This window comes from Podarcis muralis, chromosome 6, assembly GCF_964188315.1.
Source record: "Podarcis muralis chromosome 6, rPodMur119.hap1.1, whole genome shotgun sequence".
NCBI lineage: Eukaryota > Metazoa > Chordata > Lepidosauria > Squamata > Lacertidae > Podarcis > Podarcis muralis.
The window spans coordinates 70259878-70279962 of NC_135660.1; the positions used below are offsets into that span (position 1 = coordinate 70259878).

The following is a 20085-nucleotide window of genomic DNA, read 5'->3' on the forward strand; positions in this document are numbered from 1 at the left end:
TCATCGGTGATAGACAGGCAGCTCCACCACTCAGTTTGTGGCATGCATTGGGTCCGATACCCCTTTAGAATTGGATCCGATACCAGTCAAAATGTCTGACATCATCATTTTCTCTTGTGTTTATTACAGAAACCTGTCTTTGAGGATGTCCCACTAGGCACTGTCATTCTGAGGGTCCGTGCCACAGATGCCGATTCGGGACGCTTTGCCCAGATCGAGTACAGCCTGGGAGATGGGGAGGGCAAGTTTGGGATCAACCCCAACACGGTAATAAACTAAGCCAGCCTGCAAGCCTTTGACTAACCAAGCCTCTGTTTAGATTTGTCTCTACCCTGCTTGTAGTCAGGTCTACTGAACAACTACTAACAATTTAGTGGATAGCAGAGCCACTCCCACATTTGCCTGAGGTCCGCTGACTATCAGAGGGCAGGTGGTGGAAAAAGAGAAGTGCATGTATAAAGAACTCATATGCTGCCAGGAGGCAAGTAGCAGAGTTGGATGCAAATACCCACAGCTAGGGATGGACTCAACAGAACCTGGATTCAAAAGTGGACTCACGTGATTCAGTCCAGGCAGATGTTTATTCTGTTTTATTATTTATTTCATTTAGAACCCCACCAAGGCATACATGATTCCTCATTTAATCCCTACAGCCACCTTGCCAGGAAGGCTAGGCTGAAAGGCAGTGATTGGCCCAAGGTCACCCAGTGAGTTTCAAGGCCAAGTGGGGATTTGAACCCTGGTCTCCTATGTCCTAGTTCAACACTCCAACCATTACACCACACTGGCTCTCATGACTCACTTCAGATCATGGGCCCAGTTTAAAACCCACGGTCCAGAGGGTCCCTTTATGAGCCAGTCCAAGGACTACAGCACTGCCCTCTCTCCTTTTATAAAAGAAGTTTCCTTTTAGAAAAGCTCCAGAACAGTCATCCAACTGCCCCAAGGGGTCTCCTTGCCACCGCACAATTCGAATTATAGTTAAATCAATAGTAAACTGAGTTGGAATGTACAAATGCCCCACATGAAGCACTCAGGAGTCAAGTTGCATTTTAAGTAAGGCAGTTGCAGTCTTGGGTCGTCATAAAGCAGTCTTCTTACATCCAGGAATCAGTATACGTGGGAGGGATTACATACAGGGGAGAAGTCAGCATGGGGAAGTCAACCAAACCGCTTAATACTAGCTTGCTATAGACCAAGTAGGCAATGCCCCATGTCTCATGATGCTGACTCATCACGTGATACTGAGTCAGCATTTTCCCCTAGCACAGTGTTAACTCCTTGATACCCGCAACACTCCCAACAGACTTTACCTTTGTCACAACTGTGTCGCATATCCTTGACACATGCTATACCTTACAAAGACCCAAAGAGACCAACCCCCAAAACTGCAACATTGGGGTCCCAGTGCAGATGTACCTTCAATTGACTGCAAATGTCATTTTATATAGGGAAATAACTTACTGTCCAACGGAATCCCTGCCGATGCCCAAGAAGGAAAAGCAACGCGCTCCATCTAGCAAATGCACCGCTTCCATAAAGGTGCCTAAATGCATCCAATAACTTTCTGAAGGTCTTTGTGTGTTCCAGGGAGATATCTACATTATGTCAACCCTGGACCGAGAAAAGAAAGATCATTATATGTTGACTGCTGTAGCCAGAGACAATCCAGGGGCCATTTCTAGTGACCGCCGAGAGAACTCTGTGCAGGTAATTGAGTGACATGGAGGCTTCACTGCATGTTTTGGGAAACGCACCTCTGTGGAAGAGGCAAAGTATCAGCATATCTGCTTTGCTCATTTATAGCGACACCCAATATTTCCATTCCAAACTTTACTAAGAGTACAGAAAAGAAAAAAAGTTAAGTGCAGTAATAGCAAATGTGCATAAGGTTGTGACTTGCATGGAAGACCAAGGCAGGAGGGGAGATTTAATAAAAACAAAAACAAAGTCATAGACTGTGTCAGAAACAAAACAAAGAAAGCATGGAGAAAGAGAAATACAGTAGACGCTTGGGTTGCGAATGTGATCCATGCGGGATGCACGCTCGCAACCTGCAGAGTTTGCAACCCACGCCTGCGCACGTGCGGGTTGCGAATTGGTGCTTCTGTGCATGCGCAAAGTGCGATTTAGCGCTTCTGCACATGCACAACCACCGAAACCTGGAAGTAACCCATTCCGGTACTTCCGGGTTTTGGTGGTCCGCAACAGGAAAAAACACAACTTGAAGTGGTTGTAACCCGAGATATGACTGTAGATGTTATGGGAAGAGGGAGAAATGCATATGGGAATCATCACAATCGCTGCTCCCTAAGCTTTACATAGGAACCACGTGGCACAGGCAGGATCAGGTAAGGAAAACTATACCAACATCAGATGCTGAACTGCAGAGGGGAGGATTACTGAGACATTTCCAATTTACATGGTCTCTTCAACGTTTTCAGTGCCACGTGGGACAGGACAACAAACGCCACTCCAATTATGCAAGGATCCCCATCTGCATCGGGATTGGCTAAATATTTTCAGCCCAAGGCCTGCATTGGTGGTCAGCCACCCCTCCAAGGGCCACTTCACCAGCAGTAGGTACGGCCAAAGTATATGTGTATGCATCTGTACACAGCCTTGAGGCTTGCAGACCACAGACACATAACACGAACTGCACATGCTCTGGAATGGTTGCAATGCTGCCTTAAAGAGCAGGGAGAGGTCTTTATCTGTGATCTTAACACTGTGATGCTTCACAGTCAGCACTGGCAATAGGAGCCCTAAAGATTGGGCAAAGGAATTTTATCTCCTAATCAGGAAATAAAGTACTCTGCTCTTTAGAGATTGCACTCTGTATAGCGGACTAGAGCACTTCTTCTGATCAGATTGGAAGATAAAGCTGTAGGGGCTGATTCATAGAAAAATACCCGTAAAAAAAATGAGCCAGCTAAGTGAGGTTTTTTTTGGTATCCACTTTGTGTGTGCACCATTGTGATGGGAGGATCGTGATGTTCATGTGCTTCAGTCTTCTAAGGGGCTTCCCCCCCCCCCAACTACATTATTGGTTTGCTTTGATTTCAGGTGGTGATTACAGTTTTGGATATCAATGACTGCCGACCCCAATTTGCCAAAAAACAGTATAGCACCAGTGTGTATGAAAACGAGCCGGGAGGGACTTCTGTGATCACGATGACTGCTACTGACCTTGACGAGGGAGACAACGGAATGGTGACCTACAATATTGAAGGGCCTGGAGTAGGTATGTAGCTTCATGAACGGAGAAGGTTTGTAGACAGGTGGGAAGAAAGAGAGCGAGACGGGTTAAAATCCCAGAAATCATCAAAAGCACAAAAAGGCTCGCTTTCTTTCCATTTTACAAAAGAGGGAGCGAGCAGGCAATTGATCACTGTGTAGATGTAGACAATATGTACCATATTGCTTTGTATGATGTTCTTGGTTATTGGTGTTAATTATTACCTGTTTCACATAGGATTTGCAATGGGCAAAATGATTTGTAATGTCTTTACCATCACAATAATCCTGTGTGTTGGGTTACTGTTCCCATTTAATTATTTGAAGTGTCAGTGCAGAGGTAGATCCTGAATCCAGATCTATCCGGGAGACCATGCTGGCTTTTGCTTTTGCTTCATCTCTCTTCTGTCAAGTGGGAAGAAGGCATCCGGATATGGGTCAATTCCTCCTACTGCCCAGGATAGGCAGGGTCAAGTAACATAAATTTGAAGACATAGGCTGGCTGGGGAGACTCTACCCGCCCCTGCATCACCCAGGTTCAGAATAGCTTTCCATCCTCACCAGTTTTTTGGCAATCTTCTCAATTCCCCCCCCCCCTTAGATTTTGTCCTTTCTTCTCACTGTACACTTCTTCCTCTTTGTTCTGCTTTTTCTTCTGCTTAACGTCTACTCTCTACAGATTTTCTTCTCCTTTGAGCAATGGGTCTAGCAGGGAAAGGAAAAAATGAGAAAAGCAAGGAAGTATTATTACCAGGCCTATAAGGAGCAGTCACAGAAGAATTGGTGTCAGTGCCACTAAACCTCCTGCCTTGACAACCGCTAGGGTGTCCCCAGAGGTCCACAATATCAGCTGCAAAGCCTTTTGCCTTTCTCCTGTGAATGAATGCACCATACCACATCTCATGAACAGACTTGCTTGGCTTGAATATTCATTACACTCCCTCCAGTGGTGGGTCTGCCCATAGTAACTCAACAGGAAAATTCCTCTAGAGCAGGGTTTCCCAAACTTGGACTTCCAGCTATTTTGGGACTTCAGTTCCCATCATGCCTGACCACTGGTCTTGTTAGCTAGGGATGATGGGAGTTGTAGTCCAACAACAGCTGGCGACCCAGGTTTGGAAAACCCTGCTCTAGAGTGTTGGTCTTCAACTGGTGGGTCAAAGCCCACTAACAGCTTGCAATAGCAGCAGCACCATCATATGAGAAAAAAGAAAGAAAGAAAGAGGTCTCCAAATGCTTGTTTGGTTTAAAGGTAGATCCCAGGTCTGGAAATATTGAAAGCTCCTTCTCTGCTTCATGCCTGAGTGGGGATTTGAACCCTGGTCTCCGAGGTTTTCGTTTAACCACTACGCTATTTGAGGCAAAGGGAAATCGCCTTTCTTCTGAAACTTGTATCCTCATTCCCACTTGTTTAAGGAGAGAACTAAAAATAACAGTTTTAACCTTTTCGGTTCTGTTTAGCCTTTTATCTGCTTTTTTAAAAAGTAGCAGTGATTTTTGAGTTTCCACAGGAACGTCAGCACTTCCGAGAAATTTTTATAAGCAGCCCTAAAAGTATTAAATTGGCTGCGTGAGCTAGATATGTGCTGTTGCTACTAAACTTACTATTGTCTGGATTCGATTATTTAGTCTGATGTATCACTTGGGAGTAAATAAATTGAAGATGAATGAATTTATTGTTTGTTCACACACATTCCTTTTTCTCCATTTTGCTATTTGTTGAATAAGTTTATTGAAGTAAACTTGCAAAGGTTTGTTTCCATAGTGCAATAATTAATGCAGTATCTGTACCAACTCTTCTGCCTGTAGAGGCCTTCAGAATTCACAAGGACTCAGGGCTCATAACAACTCGCAGGCGCCTACAGTCTTACGAGAGGTTCAACCTCACAGTTCTGGCCACTGACAAAGGGAGACCACCTCTCTGGGGAACAACTATGCTCCAAGTAGATGTTATTGACATCAACGATAACCGTCCGTTATTTATCCGCCCCCCCAATGGAACCATCTTGCACATTAAAGAGGTAAACCCCTATCTAGAATTTCTCGTGCTTCTGATAAACGATACAGTAGTCCAGAGTTGGCCTTCTGTAGCTTTATGCAGCCAGCTGATTTAATGGTGTAGATTCCCACAGCAAAAAGTATATCTGCTCTGATCTGTGCTTTGTCTCTCGCCTGCTTTCCTGAACAGAAGCATATTTGATCATTCTCAATCTTAGGTACGGTAATAAGTAATTGAATATTATTAGGATGCGCACAGTCGCTCTTGCTGCGCTGTTGAGGGGGGAAATCAAAATTCTGCTTTTCTTTATGAACAAAGCAATGACTAGAACTGAAATGATGCATCTGTCCATCAGGTGGCAGCAATGCAAACGGATGAGAAAGGTGCCCGAGTACGAATATAAAAGTGATGTGTATCGCTCAGCTTGAGCTAACATGACACCTCAGACTGGGCTAGAACAGGACAATGATGACATGTTACTTTCACCTGCTTTCTGTATTACACAACTTGCGAGTACTGACGAACCTGATCTTAAAGTAATGTGTGAGCTGTCCTGAGAACATGATGGTGCTTCTGCACATCAGGGGCTCTGCTTAGAAGCTTATAGGCTTCTAAGTTCAGAAGTTTAAAGGTATTGGCTGCAAGAGCTCTAAGTACGAGTTTGGCAGGCCATTCTGCTTTGACGAACCTTTAATGAAGGGAAGTGTGTGTGTGTGTGTGTGTGTGTGTGTGTGTGTGTGTGTGTGTAGGGATTTATGGTTCATAGGACATACAGTTCCCCAATAGACGCTTCTAGACTTGTATCCTTAAAAGTTTCCCCAGGCGATACAATATTTGTGTCTGCAAACAGGAAATCCCTCTCCGATCCAACGTGTATGAAGTCTATGCCACAGATAAGGACGAGGGTCTCAATGGAGCTGTGCAGTACACCTTCCTCAAAACTGGCGCAGGGAACAAAGACTGGGAATACTTCACCATCGACCCAAACAGCGGGCTCATCCAGACAGCAATGAGGCTGGACCGAGAGAAGCAAGCTGTGTACAGTGTAAGTCCCCTGGTCAGGAATGCTGGGACATTCACGGGAGTAGCCCATGTGGTTCTTTGTCTACAGCTGTGGCCCTCATTGCTCAGAAGGCTGCCAAGTCCAGCCTGCCAAAGATGTGTCCCAGTGCTGCGATGGTGCCCAGGGGCAGGAGGAGAACTCAGACAAGCGTAACAAACATGGGAACATGACTGGGGATGTGGTGAAGCTGCAGTAAAGATGTGTGCTTAAACCAGGCCTAGAACCAGCATGATAGTGCAGCCTTCCAGGTGCTCAGTCAATTCCCCACTCAAACTATGTGCAGCCCCATACATAGGGATCCATCAGCACAGGCCACAGGTAGGTCTGAAAGATTAGGAGCACTGCTCCCCTCTCCCAGGTGCAGAGATGTTGTAGATGTGGTCTGGAAGTGTGAAGCCAGCTCCTTCCTGCTCAGTTCCTTTCCTAAGTCTCTGTTTCTTTCTGTGGCTTCTGTTTCTTCTTTAATCCATGGACGGCTCCACAAGCCACTTATAGGGGTCTACTGCAATGCTATCACAGGTTCAACCTGTTAATGTGGGCCGGGGGGGGGGAGCCTCCATCCCATGGAGCCAGATTGATCCCGATTTGGACCACAAAGCCATTTCCCCCAAACCATGCCCACCTGTCCCATACCTGACATCCAATGTGAGCTCAGATGTGGGGCCGACAGAAACACGGCTGGATTCCATAGGGAACTCGGTCACACAGCCAATCACAGCAGAAAGTGGGTTTGGAGTCACTGTCCATCGGCTGACGGGCAGTGGGTTCAAGTCTGTTGGATTGACTGCACAACCAACACGGTACTTGACTGTACAGTGGTACCTCGGGTTAAGAACTTACCGTAATTCGTTCCGGAGGTCCGTTCTTAACCTGAAACTGTTCTTAACCTGGGATACCACTTTAGCTAATGGGGCCTCCTGCTGCTGCCGTGCAATTTCTGTTCTCATCCTGAAGCAAAGTTCTTAACCCGAGGTACTATTTCTGGGTTAGCAGAGTCTGTAACCTGAAGCGTCTGTAACCTGAGGTACCACTGTGCATCTGGCCCCCTCAGAAAGTAGGTTGGCCACCCGCTGCTTAGTGCTTACAAGCAAGGCAAAGCACCCTAGCACTACAGTTCCCAAGCACCCAGCTGCTGGCAGCTTAGGAAGTGCAGCACCAAGGCGCCACCTGCCAGTCGGCTGACATCCTAATACGATGGCCCACCTGTCCAATTATGCCTGTGAGGGTAGGAACTGATCAGGATCGGAGCCACTGGGTCAAAAAGGCTCCCCTACCCCACCCCACCCCCGATGGTAGCCAGTCAGGCTCTTAAAATGAGGAAGAAATTAAGCTACTTATTAGTTCTAATCCCATGTAATGCCATCAGACGCAGAACTGAGACACTGAACCAGCTTTCTGTTCTTCATTTTATATCCTAAATTAAGAAATGCCCCTGTTGCCTATTTCCCTTTTCTGACTCAAAGGACTGGCTAGGGAGTAGAGTCTTCTCTTTGGCATGGGGAGGAAAGGGGGCAATAAATGTTGGTTTCCTTCCAGAACTTTTGAGCTTCCCTTTTACAGACCAGGTGTTGTTGTTTTTGTGTGTGTTCCTCCTGCAGCTGATCATTGTGGCATGTGACCAAGGCCAACCACCTTACGAGACCATGCAGCCCCTCCAGGTGGCTCTGGATGATATAGATGACAACGAGCCCGTCTTCCTGAGGCCGCCTGTAAGCAGGTCTATCCCTTCCCCTTTTGGACTTCATTGGAGCTGTGGAATACCAGGTCCCAAAACAACAATCGGGTTCCTTCGGGAGCGATACAGGGAACGGTTGTTCTTACCTCCACCTCGCAGGATGCAGTTTGCAGAATGCATTCAGCGTAATAGTTTCTTGGAGTTTCTGGGAATTCTTTGATCTTAGAGAAATGTTTAGTTATTCGTAGGGGAAAGTTTCTTCTCGCTTCGTTTCTGCTACAGCAGCAGATAAATAGGAAATACCCATTGCCTGAGATCTATGTGTGGGAGACATTTGGGAAAGGATGGTAGCGTAGTTTTTGGCATAATGTCAGGGAGGTTTTCGGCAAAAAGGTTATGCTATGATATTAGGAGTTCACAATGCCGTTGCATCAAGCTATGCACTGTTCACCCTTCTATCAAGGCTTTTTTTATTTGCAGTTTTTGAATCTTAAAATCTTATGAGTGGTGTACATACAGATACAGTGGTACCTTGGTATTCAAACGTAATCTGTTCCAGAAGCCTCAAACCGGAAGCCTCAATACAGAAAACTCAAAACAGAAGCCACATTTCCTGTTCAACTTCCAAGGCACGTTCGAAAACTGAGGCACTTACTTCCAGGTTTTTGGCATTCAAAAACAAAAACATTTTACTATGGAGACATTCGAAAACCGAGGTACCACTGTACTTGGAAGACAATTTAACTCCTTAAAAAATTAGTAAAGGTGGGGGTTTTTTTTAAAAAAAAAAAGCTGTTGAAATGGAAAGAAAGAAAATAGCTAAGACTTTCAAGGAAGAGCAAAGGGGAAAGTTAGGTTGCTTCTTTTAGCTGTCTTTATATATCTTGTATTATTGGTCGCACCTCAAATTTTATTTGAGGTTCAAAAAAATATTTTGCTTGCAGTTCAATATTGTTTGTGACCTGATAGTTCCCCATCCCCAAATGCAATTCATTCAGTCAGTTGTTGATAGTATTGCACATTGTTTACCGTTTGTGACTTTATGCTTGTCTATTTTTGCTACCTTTTAACATGTGGTTTTTTTCCACTCTATCTCCCCATCTCTCCCAACATCCCCTGCAGAAAGGGTCTCCCCCTTACCAGGTTCTTTCTGTGCCTGAACACTCACGTCCTGGTACAGTTGTGGGCAATGTCACTGGAGCAGTAGATGCCGATGAGGGCTCCAACGCTATCGTCTATTACTTCATTGCAGGTAGACTTCATTTCTTTTTCTAGACTGTCCTTTGATGGTTTTCACGCTGCCTTGTGCTTGTATCATCCTTGGTTGCACCAACCATTCAGTGTTTTAGAGAGAGAGAGATAGGCAACTCCCCATTTACCCCATTCCACTGCCACCCCCCTGCGATGCCAAGAATGGCACGTGCAGCAGCAGTCGTGTGCATGCCGATTGTGCGCAAATGGGGAGTTGCCTGTATGCATGTATGTATTCATGTATGTGTGGTTAGAAGCTCAATTCCACAGCTGCAGGAGCAGGTGGTGCTGTGGTCTAAACCACTGAGCCTCTTGGGCTTGCTAATCAGAAGATCGACGATTCAAATCCCCACGACGGGGTGAGCTGCCATTGCTCTGTCCCTTCTCCGTCCAACCTAGCAGTTCAAAAGCATGCCAGTACAAGTAGATAAATAGGTACCACTACTGCAGGAAGGTAAACGGCGTTTCCATGCGCTCTGGCTTCCATGCACCAGAAGCAGTTTAGTCTTGCTGGCCACATGACATGGAAAGCTGTCTGTGGACAAACACTGGTTCTCTTGGCCTGAAGCAAGATGAGCACCTCACCCCATAGTTACTTTTGACTGGGCTTAACCATCCAGAGGTCCTTTACCTTTACCTTTCACCTCCACAGCTGCACTGCTGAGTGCCCACCTGGTAGGACTAGCCCATGAACATTGGATAATGGGATTGAAGGGTGAAAGAAACAGAGGAAACCTAATTGGAATTTCTCCTCCCCACCCACCCACACTAATACGACTACAGAAATCTCATTTTAGAGAGGAACAAATTTAAAACAAAACTGACAAGTTCTCTCTCTGTTTTTTCCAGCTGGTAACAGAGAGAATAATTTCCAGCTGAGTCGGGAAGGAAAATTGCAGGTGTTGCGGGACTTGGACCGAGAGAAAGAAGCTTTCTACTCTATCATTGTCAAAGCCTCTAGCAATAGGAACTGGTCACCTCCCCAGGGTCGCCGGGCAACCAGGATCCAAGCCATGGATCTCAGCACTGATGCTACTCTGCAAGAAGTACGGATCTTTTTGGATGATATTAATGACCAACCTCCCCGGTTCACCAAATCAGAATACACGGCAGGTAGGGATGGTTCCACTTGAGCAATGCCCATTCTAATGGAATTACTGCGATTTTAGGGGGGGAAAGAATTTACCTAGTTATCATTTGGCTTACAGCCTGGGTTTATTTTAGTATAATCAGGCAAATTGGGCAAAGCCAATTTGCAAAAGGAATTATAATTATAATTATTATAATAAGTAAAATTTTAGGACTGATGTAAAAATCTTTACTATTGTATTGTGAGGTGGCAAAACTGTATATGATTTGTGCATAAGCACATTCAGAATGGAGGACTAGTGACCTCTCTTTACCGCAATGTACAATGGGATCTTTAGGATCTGTCTTGGACTACGGTTCCCATGATCTCGGATCAATGGCCATGCTAGCCAGGGCTGATGGGAGTTGTAGTCCAACAACAGCCAGAGGGCCACAGGTTGGCCACCCTTGCTGTAGGTATTATTTCCCAAGAAATGACTTCTACTTCTGTTATTTTCTCCCTCTGGGGCTTTTCCTTTGTTACTTCTCTGCCTCACCCCACCCTGCTCCCTTTCCGAAAGGGGTAGCAACAGATGCAAAAGTGGGTTCCGAACTGATCAAGCTTGTTGCATTGGATGCCGACGTGGGAAACAATAGCCTGGTCTTGTACAGCATTCTGGGTATCCGTTACATCAAGCAACATTCCAACGACTCTGAGGAGGTGGCCAACATTTTCAGCATTGGTGAGAGAGGCAACGGCATGCATGGGGAGGGACCCGTGCCGAGTGAACTTTTCTCGCTTGTTTGTGCTGCATTTGGTTAGCCCTGCCAAGTTTACATAGTGAAGGCCAGGGCCGGACCAACATATTTTGGCACCTGAGGCAGATTCCTAAATGGTGCCCACTTCCCTGTCAGGGAAGAATGGGTGAGGGAAGATCAACATCAGGAGCAAAGGGGGAAGAAAAGATAGACATCAGGATCTGCTGTCCCTGTGGACTCTGCCGCCTGAGGTGGTCGCCTTACCTTGCCTCATGGGTGGGCCGGCCCTCGTAAAGGCAAAACATTGTGTGCTAATAGAGCCATGGTCATATAATCCATAAGGCTGCTAATCAGTCATGCTTGAGAAAAGTTGCTGACAGGGATGCTGCCATACAACAAAGACTGCTTTATATTATCTTCAGCATCTCTTTGCTGGAGGTTACACTATACCAAGGTTTCCCAAACTTGGGTCTCTAGCTGTTTTTGGACTACAACTCCTGCCATCCCTAGCTAGCAGGACCAATGGTCAGGGATGATGGGAACTGTAGTCCTAAAACAGCTGGAGACCCAAGTTTAGGAAACCTGCACTATACTGTGGCAGGTTTTTGAATATAACAGTGTAACAGAATAAAACAAGTCTTTCTGTTATACTTAAAATCTCTGCCTGCTTCGTTCTTCTTTAAGTAGATCTTGGTTGCTGCAAATACAAGGGAGCCACTGTTTAATTGGTCTTGGAAGTGAGTTAAACTAAAGGTTAATCCGCATGTGTTCGGAGCAATGAGGTGGTACAGTCCTGTTTGGTATATACCATTTCAGGCTGCAATGACTGAATGCTCCCTCTTCTTTAAAAAATATCACAAGCATTTAGAAAACTAGCACTTCAGAGAGGTGGTTAGGCTAAAACCTTGTAACCTGCTGTGCTGGTTTTATGTTCAGGAAGGTTTTTACATGGAGAAGCATGATGTCTCCCACACGCAGCCTCAAATGGCGCAACCTCAACATGGCTGCATCATGTGATGATTCTGACCATGCAGGGCCACTTGTTGCTTCTTCTCAAAGGTAACCTAGACGGGATTCTTCGAACCTTTGACCTCTTCACTGCTTACAACCCTGGCTACTTTGTGGTGGATGTCATGGCCTCAGACCTGGCTGGTCATAATGACACTGCGGTTGTGGGGATCTATATCCTGCGGGATGACCAACGGGTGAAGATTATAATCAACGAGATCCCAGATAAAGTACGGCAATTTGAGGAAGAGTTCATCAGCCTGTTGTCAAACATCACGGGGGCCATTGTCAATACGGATGACGTTCAGGTAACTGCTGCTTTGGGGCAACACATTCATTTTCTTAACAAGCAGTTGATTTTCTGGCAATTTCCTGGCAAAACCAGCTTTTGGGGGTGCATTCCCTGGAGCCATCTAGTCACAGGGAAATGTAAGAATGGGATAGGAGAAGGGATACCTTTTTTTCTCTTGTCTCCCATAGTTCCACGTTGACAAAAAAGGCCGTGTGAACTTTGCCCAAACGGAATTGCTGATCCACGTGGTGAACCGGGAAACCAACCGGATTCTGGATGTAGAACGGTAAAGATTCTGTGTGTCTCCTCTATGTAGGTTTAGATTTCAACACAGAAAGAAAGACAGCAATGAGTTTGTGGCTTAGGTAAGATTTGAGCTGAGGACTTTCCTGAGAACCTTCTTAGCCACATCGCACCATAATGGCTCTTCCTCTACAGAGTTGCCTTTGCTAAACCTCAGCAGTTAGGAAGAGACTTTTTTGTTGGATAGACAGCTAAAGATTCATTCAGTTCTGCTGCTAATATAAAACATGGGTCTAACCATGCTTGGCACTGTGTCACATTGAGGCAGGCTGCATAATGTCCCTGGATATAACAACCTCTCCTGTCACAAGCATGAGGAGTCTTAGACCCAGGTCCTAGTGTTTTAGCAATGCTTTGGTCAGCTGGCATCTGATACTAGTATTTATATTAGATAGAAAGACCCTCAAGCAGTGGTAGCCAACCCCAGCAACCTATTCAATAAATATTGAATTGAAACAGCCCTTCAGGTTCACATAATGATTACTTCACCATGAAAGGGGTTTTTGTTGTTGTTGCCTTATGGCAGAGATTTGTGCAAAGCCTTTTCTTGCTAATCTAGCATTCCATTCCTTTGTGAGTCTCACACCTGATTTAAGAGCAGGGATGGGGAACCTGCAGCCCTCCAGGTGATAAGGTAAAGGTACCCCTGCCTGTACGGGCCAGTCATGTCCGACTCTAGGGTTGTGCGCCCATCTCGCTTAAGAGGCCGGGGGCCAGCGCTGTCTGGAGACACTTCCGGGTCACGTGGCCAGCGTGATGAAGCTGCTCTGGCGAGCTGGCACCAGCGCAGCACACGGAAACGCCATTTACCTTCCCGCTATAAAGCGGTACCTATTTATCTACTTGCACTTAGGGGTGCTTTTGAACTGCTAGGTGGGCAGGAGCTGGGACCAAAAGACGGAAGCTCACCCCGCCACGGGGATTCGAACCGCCGACCATGCGATCGGCAAGCCCTAGGCGCTGAGAATTTACCCACAGCGCCACCCGCGTCCCGTCCTCCAGATGATACTGGACTACAATTCCTATCATACTTGGCCATGCTGGCTGGGGCTGATGGGAGCTGGAGTCAGTCAACACCTGGAGGCGACAGGTCCCCCAACTATGTTAAAAAAGAGAATTTGAATGATGGGCTTCATGACGCTTCTGATGCAATTTAATGGAATCAGTTCCTGCTTCCAGAATCTCTTGAGTTGGAAATTATAGCTGGGAGGTGAGGGTTGATTCTTCTTGCCATAAACACTTTTTAAAAGTGTATTTTCAACACTAGGAAGATGAATCCATAAATAAACTTTTAACCCTCTTCCTAGAGTAATACAGATGATTGATGAGAATAAGGAGCAGCTGCGGAATCTCTTCCGGAATTACAATGTCTTGGATGTGCAGCCTGCAATCACTGCCAGGGCTCCAGATGACATGTCGGCGCTGCAGGTAAGATGGAGGTGGGGGTCCTTCCCTCTCTCAAGCTTCCTTTGCTTCCAGCTCTCATGCTTTTTGGGAGGAGGTCCCCCACATTCTTTGGAATTGGCTGCATTGAAAGGAACTGCCCCTTCATAAACTGTTTCCTTATGCTGCAACAAGGTTCATGATTCTTTAAAAAGCATGCAGCTGCCAAGATATACAAATGCACCTGTTGAATTTCTTCCTATTAAAGCACACAAAAAGGACTTATTTGGAAAGGAGCTAGCAACCTTATATTAATTGTTTTCTGAAAAGAGTGCAGGTACGAGTCCTAAAGCCATATTGAAAGGAGCTTTCATGACAGGAATCTGTAGTGGTGGGTATCAAAGAGATGTTGGGTTTCGCCATCGTCTTATTAGAGTGACCATTAAATGGTGGATTCACGATTCATTTCCTTTTGTATTCTCTCCCTGTGACCTGGGCATGAATGCAGATTGGAATCACTGAGTCAGATATCAATATCTTGTCATTAGGTCAAATATTTACAATGGGGGGGGCATGTGAACCAAATCCTTATCTCCCCTACCCCTACAGGCCATGTCTATCAGGTAGTGAGGGCCTGTCAATCACTTGAATTCACAATGGCGTCAGGGCTTCAGAGCGCACCACACAGGGAGCTCTGTGCTGTGCTTTGAAGTCCCATCAAACAGCCGATTGGTGGTGCTTCAGAAGCCATTTTTTTGGTCCAGCCTCTTCATAATCATATATGACATCAGGTGATGGGCAGCTTGGGCAGAATGGCCTAGCAGGCCAAATGGGAAGATCTGGCAGACCTCATTAGACCCATACCCCAATTTACACTGGGTCAGTAGCCGAACCATTTCCTAGACATCCTATCCCTGCCGTAACAGTTAGTTTTGTTTTTGTTTTGTTTCTTACCATTTCTAGATGGCAATAATTATTCTGGCTATTCTCCTCTTCCTGGCAGCCATGTTGTTCATCCTCATGAACTGGTACTACAGAACAGCGTGAGTAGCCTCCAGCACTTGCACTGTGTAGGGCAGAGTATTTCAGATGCCACAATAATAATAATAATAATGTATTTTTGGAGCTGACTTCAAACCCTTGCATACTGCAGAGGAGGAAGCTCTGATTCAGTGATTTCTGAAAGGAGTTATGGCTGTAGATTTCCACCTTGTGGGAGGGTGAAGGGGATGAAGTGTGTGTACTAAGTTTGTCAGCCCTGCTCCTAGGTTGCAGAGAGGGAATTCCCCTCTTTAGTGATTTATGGCTGTCTGACACCTTTGAATTGCACACTCTGTCTGCTGCCAAAAGTGGATTCATCTTCCAAGTTCATGATAAGGGATTTGGCTGCTTTACTCAAATATTTCTGCATTAGGGCCGTAAGCTGGGTTGCATGAGGAAACATGCAACAGGTCTTTGCATGTTCAGTGGGAGAGAAATCTGTTTTCTGGTGTCAATCTTCCTTTGAGAGGTAGAACAATATTTTGTTTATTTTAAAATATTAGGTATATTAGTATATCTCAAGGAGCACGACTGAACTGGATTAAAACATAGCCTCTCTAATATATTTAAAGATGTTTAGATTTATAGAGAATTACTTCAAGGTTTGGGGGGAGGAAATCAGGGAGGAAACCCAATTTCAGCAAAAGAACTCAGTAGCAAAGGTTCTCAACCAATAGTCTTCTACTGGTTCAGAACAGTATGCGAGAGGATGTTAAAGGGCCAATCACATTGCACATATGATGAACAGACTTCACAATACAATTTTGCGCTCTTTCCCCTTAGTTATTTTGTGTCTTGCAGGCACAAAAGAAAACTGAAAGCAATTGTGGCCGGTTCCACAGGTAAGAGATCTTGGAAGATCCATTTTCCCCCCTCGCCCATTGGGAAGGAAATAGACATTGAAGAATATGATGAGATAGCCATCACTCATAACACCATACGGTGAATAATAAGACCAGCAGCGTGGCTTGAGTTGCTTCCAGTCCTTGACTCTTTGGTACTGGTAAAGTGTTGCTTTTCCAATCAACTGGAAGTGAAATTAATTAAGCCTGAAAAACAATTGATGTTGTGTTGGCAGCCAGTTGCACTCCAATGACTACTCCATTAAAAAGTAAATAAATAAAGGATGTAAATTCTAGACTAAACTGCTTGTGTGGAAGCAAACTAACAAAGGCTAAACTGTGAAACTTTATTTGACGTGATGATAAGTAGTGAGGAAAACTTTAGCTGGTAAGTTTCTGTGTGTCTAGTTGCTGGTAGAAGCATGGGGTCAACAAAAAAACGAGTTTATAGTTTGACTTATAAAATAACCAACAGATGTGAATGATTCTCGGTAAATTTGACACATTGCTTTCTTCAGGTAACCGAGGTTTCATGGACATCATGGATATGCCAAACACAAATAAATATTCCTTTGATGGGTGAGTTGTCAACAATTTCTGAAAGGTTTAGCGCTGGTTAAAAGAGGCTATCCGAATGCTGACCTCGCCTAATTAAAGACAATCTTGGCCTCTGGCACCTATGATGCTTACTTTTGAAGGTGGCTGTTACAGCACAATCTTTGTATATAGCGTAATCTTTGAAAACATGAGCTTAAAGAAAAGGAGTGCTTAAAGTTATCTGAGATAGTATATTGACAAGTATGTGGGCCAAACTGGTGGGTTTTTCTTGGATGGTTTCCCATTGCAGTTGTTTATTGTAGGCATCCTGTATCCTTTCTAGAGCCAACCCTGTGTGGCTGGACCCTTTCTGCAGAAACCTGGAGCTAGCAGCGCAAGCTGAGCATGAGGATGACCTGCCTGAGAACCTCAGTGAAATAACAGACCTGTGGAACAGCCCAGCCAGGACTCACGTGAGAGAGCACCTGCTTGCTTGCTTGCTATACTATGGTTAAAGCCACAGTATAGTCAACATTGTCCTAATTTTAGCCTGTAGCCTGTGCCAGCATGAAAGGGAATTCAAATTCATGTGAAGCAACAGAAGGCATTTTGATTGCGTGCATAAATTAGAATTGGCGCTATTTGTCAATCATCACCATCCCCTTATGCTAGGATATCTCATTTATCTATTCTTAACTCCTTTCTCCTCCAGGCCTAGTAATCCAGCTGCACCTTTGTTGCCCAGTAGGAAGAGGCCGCAGCAATGGCATATCAACAGCAATGTAGCTGCTACATTAACTTTAGCGCTTCCTAGTCTAAGATTAGTTGCGATGATGCACTTCATGGAAAATTAGAGTCAGTCAATGTAGCATGTACTTGTTGTTCATTGTTAATGAGATTTTGTTCAACATGGCGCATGCCCTGCTTGGTAATTAAATTTTGCAACTGGAGGTGGGCATGTTGTAGACAAATGGTAGCAAGGGGCATTAGGGAAGTGAGCAGTGTTCCTGGAAAAGATTCCCAGATGGATTTTCCTTCAGGTCTGCAAAGAGAGAGAGAGAGAGAGAGAGAGAGAGAGAGAGAGAGAGAAGCTATTTTAAAAACCTCTTCTTTTTAGGGAACATTTGGCCGAGAGCCTTCGGCTGCCAAACCCGAAGAAGATCGCTATCTGAGAGCAGCCATTCAGGAATACGACAACATTGCCAAGCTAGGCCAGATCATGCGAGAAGGGCCCATCAAGGTATGTTCTATTATTCTCAGTCTCAGTTCAGTAAAATGTTCAAGTTTGTGGCACTGCTTGGCCAGAGGACAGAACTCTCAGCACCATGTTTAGTCTGCAATCCAATCTTGGAATGCAGTTGTTTTGAATAGTCACACAGAATGCACTATGTGGCAAGAATCCCATTTTAATGAGGATTATTATACGAGGTGTAATTCAAGAGGATTTATTAGAAGGTTTAAGGATAAATGTTTCAGCCATTATTATTACTATTATTTTTAATGGAGAGGATATCTGGATTTAGAGTAGCTTCTCATGGGGATTCCCTACACAGAGTAAGTTTCGGGACAACGTGGCCAAGGGCCCCAGTGTAATTTCTCCTGTTGCCCATTCCCTCCCTCCTTCCAGGGCTCTCTCTTAAAGGTAGTCTTGGATGATTACATGCGACTGAAGAGACTGCTTGCTCAGCGGATGGTGCATAAAGCCACCACCAGTCATGGGGACCAGTCCTCAGTCTCTGAGGTAGAATCTGCTTGTGCATGGGAGTTCTTGAAAATGCTTGTTGTGCCCTTTGGGATGTAGTGTTTGCTTTTCAGAACTGTACCCTTCGGTATCGATTGTGCGGTGCTCACAGCTATTTCCCTCTGTAGCACAAGAGTGCAGGAGTTCAGTGAAACAGGCAGAAGGAGCCCCTCTCCACCACAGGACTGTGCAGCCTGTGTCTCGCTAGGTGTCGCTCCCATCAGCAGCCGCCAGCATTGCTAACGGTCAGAGAGGATGTGTTGCAGGCCAACTCTGCAGGGTCACAGGGGGCCCAGACCTGTTCTGCCCACACACGTCCCACTGAATTAGCTACTTTCTCTGTGTCCTAACTCCTCCTGGGCACTGAAAGTCTCATGCTAGGCATGTCTATTCATGTTCTTAGCGCAGTACTGCATTAATTTCAGTGCTAATTCATTCTTTAGGCCTCTGGTTTCCAACCAATGTGCCGTGGCACCCTAGGGTGCCTTGAATGATCAGGTCAGGGGTGCGGCGGGCAACAGTGGCCTCTGTTCCTCTTTCCTTCCCTCCCTCCTCTGATGCCCTCTTGTGTCCCAAAGGCTTGCACAGCTGTTTACTGCTGCTGCTGTGGCTATAAGTTCCACAGGTGCCTCTGGGAGGCATCTCTCTCTGGGGCAAGGGGGGGGGTGTCAGCTCAGAGAACAGCTGCCCAGAGGACTCGGGAGAGGAGAGGAGGCTTAAGGAACACTCCACAAGGGAGGGTGATTGAAAAAGGGTGAGAGACTGCCAGCTCTGCAGGCAAAGGGTGACATAACTGGATCCCTGACCCCACGGGGTGCCACAGAAAGAATGTCGTTGGTCAAGGGAGCCGTGGACTCAAAAAGGTTGAAAACCTCTGTTTTAGGCATTAGAATCCTTTGCCAACCACTGTGAAGTAATCAAACTTCCAAAAGGGGCATATATAGATAAGAGAAGAAAATCCTAGGTCAGTTATTCACAAAAGGAAAGTTGCAATTCTCTAATAAATGAGAACTTTGTAGGGGAGCTCGTAGACTCACAGCAATGAGGGATGAAGACAGTGCAATAAAAAAGTTCTAAAGGATGAAGGCATGAGACAGAGAGATGAAAAATAGGAGGACATGGTCTTTAAACATCAAGAACTGTAGCTGCAAGGATTTTTGTGGAAGAATTGGGGAGGGGGGTAGTAACAGGACATTCCTTGCACATCAGTTTATGAAGGCTATAGTGAAACAGATAGCAATACACTGGGGAGAAACTACATGTTTAAGCACATTGGAAAAAGTTTACTTTGCTGGATTGTAGCCAGAGAATGAAGAACTTTCAGGGAGCACTTTGTTTCTCTTCTGTAATCTCTCTGTTTGCTTTATCATGCCCAGTAAGTTGAGCCAAGTGCACAGAAGTGGTGAACCGGTTAATGCTTTGTGCTTGATTGTAATCTTTGTCTAATCCAGTTTCCTTCTGCCTTTGCTTCTATTCGACCTGAACCTGGAGTTCTTAATACTCTCCAGCTAGCCAGGCTTCTTGGCATCCTTTCTTCCTGCTCTCCCATTGGTTAGACCCTCCTCAAAGCTCCTTGCCCACCTTATTAAAATCAGAAGCATATGTACAACATTATACAGAAGTGCAGTATTAAATATCTGCTCTTTGTGGTTTGTTGATTTTATGGGATGTTTGGTGTCTCAGGCTGGCTCCCATCTAAGTAGCAGCCAAGCCTGAAGGCACTTCCCTTTGGAGACAGAACGATAGTTCAGCCTTCCAATCTACTCTGTGACATCTCACTGTGCAGAAACTGCCGCCTTTGCCTTATTAGGATTTTAAGACGCGACTGTGCAAGAACCAATCCAAAAATATGTCTCAAGTTGTATATAATGAATGCATTTTATTCA

General features: G+C 45.3%; 1 protein-coding gene across 2 annotated transcripts in view; it reads left to right on the top strand.

The window, feature by feature from the left end:
- CDH23 (cadherin related 23) overlaps window positions 1-20085 on the top strand; it is a 375943-nt gene that overhangs the window by 354070 nt on the left and 1788 nt on the right. Inside the window, exons 50-67 of one of the 2 annotated variants that reach the window (XM_077930519.1) lie at window positions 130-267; window positions 1591-1710; window positions 3067-3244; window positions 5047-5258; window positions 6087-6281; window positions 7898-8008; window positions 9097-9226; window positions 10075-10338; window positions 10875-11036; window positions 12112-12368; window positions 12541-12638; window positions 13963-14083; window positions 15002-15081; window positions 15881-15921; window positions 16440-16500; window positions 16802-16931; window positions 17576-17698; window positions 18086-18199. In XM_077930519.1, coding sequence (XP_077786645.1) covers window positions 130-267; window positions 1591-1710; window positions 3067-3244; window positions 5047-5258; window positions 6087-6281; window positions 7898-8008; window positions 9097-9226; window positions 10075-10338; window positions 10875-11036; window positions 12112-12368; window positions 12541-12638; window positions 13963-14083; window positions 15002-15081; window positions 15881-15921; window positions 16440-16500; window positions 16802-16931; window positions 17576-17698; window positions 18086-18199 — 2535 coding nt within the window. Of the gene's footprint in view, window positions 1-129; window positions 268-1590; window positions 1711-3066; window positions 3245-5046; window positions 5259-6086; window positions 6282-7897; window positions 8009-9096; window positions 9227-10074; window positions 10339-10874; window positions 11037-12111; window positions 12369-12540; window positions 12639-13962; window positions 14084-15001; window positions 15082-15862; window positions 15922-16439; window positions 16501-16801; window positions 16932-17575; window positions 17699-18085; window positions 18200-20085 lie in introns of both variants that reach the window. The other variant, XM_077930518.1, reaches the window with a different exon arrangement.